This window comes from Neolamprologus multifasciatus, chromosome 8 (genome assembly GCF_963576455.1).
Source record: "Neolamprologus multifasciatus chromosome 8, fNeoMul1.2, whole genome shotgun sequence".
Taxonomy (NCBI): domain Eukaryota; kingdom Metazoa; phylum Chordata; class Actinopteri; order Cichliformes; family Cichlidae; genus Neolamprologus; species Neolamprologus multifasciatus.
The window spans coordinates 991,856-997,500 of record NC_140446.1 but is presented as its reverse complement, the minus strand read 5'-3'; the positions used below and the strand labels follow the sequence as shown (position 1 = coordinate 997,500).

General features: G+C 44.3%; 1 protein-coding gene across 1 annotated transcript; it reads right to left on the bottom strand.

Moving 5' to 3' along the window:
- Positions 1-3,737: 3,737 nt before the first annotated feature.
- Positions 3,738-5,167, bottom strand: LOC146512070 (uncharacterized). The gene has a single exon (XM_085170097.1). The coding sequence runs from the start codon at positions 4,946-4,948 to the stop codon at positions 4,313-4,315; it is 636 nt and encodes a 211-aa protein (XP_085026223.1). The 5' UTR covers positions 4,949-5,167; the 3' UTR covers positions 3,738-4,312.
- Positions 5,168-5,645: the final 478 nt, after the last annotated feature.

The following is a 5,645-nucleotide window of genomic DNA, read 5'->3' as shown; positions in this document are numbered from 1 at the left end:
AAGAAACTCAAACAGACGCAGTGAAGCAGCAGCTCTGTCTGCACGCTCTTGAAAGAGTAGTTGTCAAACAGCTAACAGATCATCTGCAGAGGAATGGTTTATTTGAAGAGTTTCAGTCAGGTTTCAGAGTTCATCACAGCACAGAAACAGCTTTAGTGAAGGTTACAAATGATCTTCTTATGGCCTCTGACAGTGGACTCATCTCTGTGCTTGTCCTGCTAGACCTCAGTGCAACGTTCGATACTGTTGACCATAATATCCTATTAGAGCGATTAGAACATGCTGTAGGTATTACAGGTATTGCACTGCAGTGGTTTGTATCATATCTATCTAATAGACTCCAATTTGTGCATGTAAATGGAGAGTCCTCTTCACACACTGAGGTTAATTATGGAGTTCCACAGGGTTCAGTGCTAGGACCAATTCTGTTTACATTATACATGCTTCCCCTAGGCAGCATCATTAGAAGACATAGCATACATTTACACTGCTATGCAGATGACACCCAGCTCTATCTGTCCATGAAGCCAGATAACACACACCAATGAGTTAAACTGCAGGAATGTCTTAAAGACATAAAGACTTGGATGGCCGCTAACTTTCTGCTTCTTAACTCAGATCAAACTGAGGTCATTGTACTCGGCGCTGAAAAGCTTAGAAATATGGTATCTAAGCAGATTCTTACTCTGGATGGCATTACCTTGGCCTCCAGTTGTTCTGCTTACAACGAGTTGGAGTGCATTCTGTGTGGCTAACTGTCTCCAGTCTCCTCTTCTCTCAGACACTCCTTCTGCCACCCGTGGATTATCACGATCTCAAGGAGGTATTCAATAAAACACGAGCCTTGTCACTTCCCCCTCACAGGCCTTACGATGCGCCATAGACCTGCTTCCTGGATCCCTCAGTCGCCTGTCTAATGTCTCCCGTCTGGAGAGAGAAGCCATGGAGAACTACATCCGTGAGTCATTAGCAGTGGGCATCATCAGACCCTCCTCCTCCTTGGTAGATGCAGACTTTTTCTTTGTTGGCAAAAAGGATGTGGCTGTCTCTCCCTGTATTGACTTTAGAGGGTTAAACAACATTACAATAAAGAATAAATACCTTTTTTTTTGCTGGCAAAGTGTGGCAACATGGCACCTGTGTTCGGCTTGGCCACTGTTGCTGCTCCGTTCCTGTATATTGTTTTTTATCTTGTCATCTCAGCTCTGATGTATCATGAAGGTGTATTTGCTACTTAGATCTACAGTTCACATACTTTGTTGAGTATCAAAGTATGTATGGAAAAAACCTTCGACAGCTGGGAGAGCTACCACCAGGCTTTTGCTCCTCCATGTGTTTGCCCTCCTTCCTCTCCTAACTACCTGTTCTTGGCTCCAAGTGAAAACCAATCCAATTTTGATTCTGCCATGTCCCTGGAGCAACACTCTCATCTTGGCTTTCAGTATCCTTTAGATTTAATTTCAAAATCTCAGTACTGACTTTTAAAGCTCTGAATTCTGACGCTCCTGCCTACATTTCTGCTCTTTGAGAAGCCCACACTCCCTCTTGCAGCCTGAGATCATCTAATCAAAGGCTGCGATACTCCCACAAACACATTTTAAGACCAGAGGAGATCTTTTAGAGCGGTCACCCCGCTCAGTTTGTGCAATGCTTTGCCCCGATCATTACGTTGCCTTGATTGTATTTGTTCTTAAGAATCATTTATTCAGATTGGCTTTTAACTACATTTGTGCTGTTCACCTTTGATTGTGTTGTTTTATGTACATCTGGCCTCACTAATGCCCCCGCTAGTCCCTAGTAAATTAAATTTTGAGTGACTTATTAAATATTGTTTTCATCTTGAATTTTTCTTTCTTTTTCTTTATTTTTGCATGTCCCGTTTGGTTCTTTAGCCATCAAATTATTGTCTGAAGGCCAAGATGCCCAATGGTTTCATTTTACCAAGTGGATCATCACGGCCTTGCCGTATTGGTCCATTTGATTGACCTTTGTTACTATTACTTGTTGCTTATTTGTTTTATTTTTCAGTTATTAGAGATGGGCCAGACATGACTGGGGGATAAGAAAGAAAGAAAGAAAGAAAGAAAGAAAGAAAGAAAGAAAGAAAGAAAGAAAGAAAGAAAGAAAGAAAGACCTTTAACAAATGCATTTATTCATATCACAATTCAATAATACAAACAAACGCTCATAAAGTCAAAGGAAACATCACAAAAATACCGCCCAAAAATCACACACACTTAGATCCATGTGCAGTTACTCTAAAAATGCAAAACAAGTGCACCATCCTCCCTCAATGAACATAAAGCATTTCTAATACACCGCAAATCTGTAAACATCTGTAGATTACAAGTAACTCTATAAAAAGCATCCACTTTCAATTTCGATGAAACTAAGCCCTTAGAACTAAGTGCTGCATCAGTCCAACCCTGTCCAAGCATTTCATTTTTCCTCGTTTTCCAAATTGCAAACTTTGCCATACCAAGAAGGAAATTGATTAAGACATGCGTCTTCTTTTTCAAAGCTCTGTACTTAAGACTAAAAACAAAAACTGCCATAGAAAAATGCTCACCCAGGGCTTCCACCCATTCCTGCAAAAACAGGCTTTTTAACCTCACACAGGACAAAAACAAGTGTTCCAGCGACTCCTGTTCTTCACAAAATAGACATCCACCCCTAGTAGTCGGGTCAAAGTGAGCTGTGTGTCTGTTTGTAGCTATCAATCCATGTATAATCCTCCAGTGGAGGTCACCAACCCGTTTCTCAACAGGTGGCTTGCAGACCTGCAGAGATTTCTTGGCTTTGCGAACTTCTACAGAATATTTATTCAGAACTATAATCAAGTAGTCGCACCATTAACATGCCTCGTCCACAACAGTTCAATTTCTGTGGTCCTCAGAAGCTCAAGTTGCATTCACCAAACTAAAACGAAAAGCTCTTCACCACCGCTCCAATCCTGGTCCAACCAGACATCACCTAACTGTTCAGAGATTGACGCCTCAGATGCAGGAGTGGGAGCCATTCTTCCCCAAAGGACCAGACCACAGGGTAAGCTACAAACATGTGCCTTTTTCTCTCAATGTCTCTCCTCAGCTTAGCAGAACTATGATGTGGGAAACCAAGAGCTGCTTGCCATCAACTTAGCCCTTGAGGAGTGACGCCATTGGTTAGAGGGTGCGGAGCACCCTTTATCATCTGGGCGGATCATAAAAACCTCACGTACTTAAGAACTGCTAAGAGACTCAATGCTTGTCAGGTCTGTTGGTTTCTTTTTTCAGGAGGTTTAACTTTTCCATTTCCTATCGCCCAGGTTCCTGCGATGTAAAAACAAATGCTTTATCCCGCGAGATTATACCAGACACCGGCCAACCTGAACCAGCCAACATCCTCCCAACCACTTGCCAGGTGGGAGCTTTCACCTGGGGAATCAAGGCGATCCGCCAAACCCTTCAGGAAGAACCTAACCCTGGTAAAGGACATCCTGCCAAGCGATGCTATGTCCCCACTGCAGCCTGTTTGGCTGTCATTCCTTGGAGCCACACAGCAAGATTCACCTGCCATCCCAGAGTGAGTCGAACCATTTCCTTCCTAAAACACTTTGAAACGAGACTCCCTTGGGTGGGATACACTCACTCAGATCTACCAACAATTCACTCACCTCCTCTGCCACTGGTTTTTCTCTATTTGAAACTTTTGAGATGAGATGATGAGATAGCCTTTATTTGTCAGTTTTAGGTCTTTTGCCCACAACCGAGATGACAGACCGACCGTACATACAATACACAAACATCACATTGGGGAGACAGGTCAGGCTAGGTAGCGAGGAAAAAAACATTGAAATGTGTAACACAGAAGGATAATACAGGAATGCACAGATATCAACACACCATAGCACAATAAACACAGACAGCAACATGGGAAAGAGTTCCAGTGTGTACATCTGATCTGGGACCGCTGCAATCTTCGACTGCGCCTCCAGCTGACCCGATGTCCACATCAGAGGGGAGGTAAGCGTTGGAGGTGGCGTTGGATCCGGGGTGGGGAGGGTGATGCGTCGGTGAGTGCTTATCAGTATCAGTATATGTATGTGTGTGCGTGTCCATAGTTCAGCTGAGACAGTGTCCTTCACCCTGCCAGGCTAAGTAAACAGTCTTCCAGCCAACCCAGGTGGCCTTGCAGGGAATGGGAAGGAACAGACTCAACACAGTCGTTATCAGGGTGTTTTGTTCAGCTCCAGCCTTGAGCCCACAGCTGGCGCCGAAGGGGTAGCCGGATTATGATGGTGATTTTTCTTTTGCAACAACTCATGAGAATTTCAAGCTGTTCTTGAACACTCCGACACTGGTCTCTCAATCTCCCGTTGGAGAACCGCGAGCTTCCCGGTGATGGTATCAAACTTACTGGTGTTGTCATTCTTGTGCTCAGAGAGCCGATTCTGAGAACTCACTACTGCAGTGAGCTGTTCTACGATGTAATCCAACTTTCGCTCAAAGGTGTTATTCTGAGCAGGCCTCTCCTTGATGTATCCCAATATACGTTCAGAGGTGTTATTCTGAGTATTCACGGCAGCTGTAAGCTTCTCCAAGATCTTAACCATGCTGCTCTCAGTGAGCCCTTCCTGAGAAGTCACGCCTCGTCCCATCATTTCAGTCCCAGTGGGCAGCCTTGGGGGGGTTTGAACAGCCGGTTCCACTTTCTTAATTCTCCGATAAGTCAGGGCCAAGCCAGCTCCGATCAGCAAGAACCCTGTTATCATGGTTCCGAATAGGAAGATATCTTCAGCGTCCTCGATCGACAGTCCCGCCAGGCACACGATCCTCCATTTCTGCCACCCGTCCATCGTGTATCCGGCAGGGAAAGTCCCTCCAGGGCACTCGGGTTCACCCGAGCCCAGACTTCTCGTTGAGAAAAGGGTGTCAATAGCATTCAGAGACCAGTTGATCAAATCCATAATTCTCTTTTAGGTTTTAGAAACAGACTGTGAGAGACTGTTCCAGGGAAAGTAAAAACACAAGACTAGACAAGGACATAAGCAGGGAAGATAAGGGAGAGGAGAAAAAGTGCGTCCGCCTCCTCCGAGAGCCAAAAGAAGAAGCCAACCACCGCTGTTACCTAAAAATGATGTTGGCTATAGCTGTTCCTTCAGTGCAACACTATGAACCAGGTCAAAAGGTTTGGCTTACCACCAAGGACATTCCCCTTAAAGCACTGTCACACAACCTCGCACGCGTTACATACAACAACTGTACTTTTTGAGGAGACTGAGCGGTTTTAAAGTTTCATCTGAAATGACGACTCCTTTTTATAAAAGTTTTATTGAATTTGTTTTCATGTTTTGCGTTATTGCTTTGCACAGGAATTTGTCTTTGACCAATAAGACCAGACTCCGTAACCTGGTGAAAGCTGTTCAGATTTCAGGGAGGTCTCAGGTCCAGCTTGTGGGCTTTTATAACAGGCAGGTGCTGAGGAAGGCGACCTCGGTCATATTATGTTCAGACCATCCTCTCTTTAATGATTTTCAGCTGCTTCCCTCAGGTCCTCGGTATAAAATGCTTGCATTGAAGACCAAGAGACATCAAGTCTATTCTACCTGCTGCTATTATCATGCTTAATAACACTAAACCACGAGTGTTGTTGCCATCACTACT

Excerpts from the sequence above, each read along its gene's own strand:
- LOC146512070 (XM_085170097.1), bottom strand. The coding sequence starts at position 4,948 with ATGGATTTGATCAACTGGTCTCTGAATGCTATTGACACCCTTTTCTCA.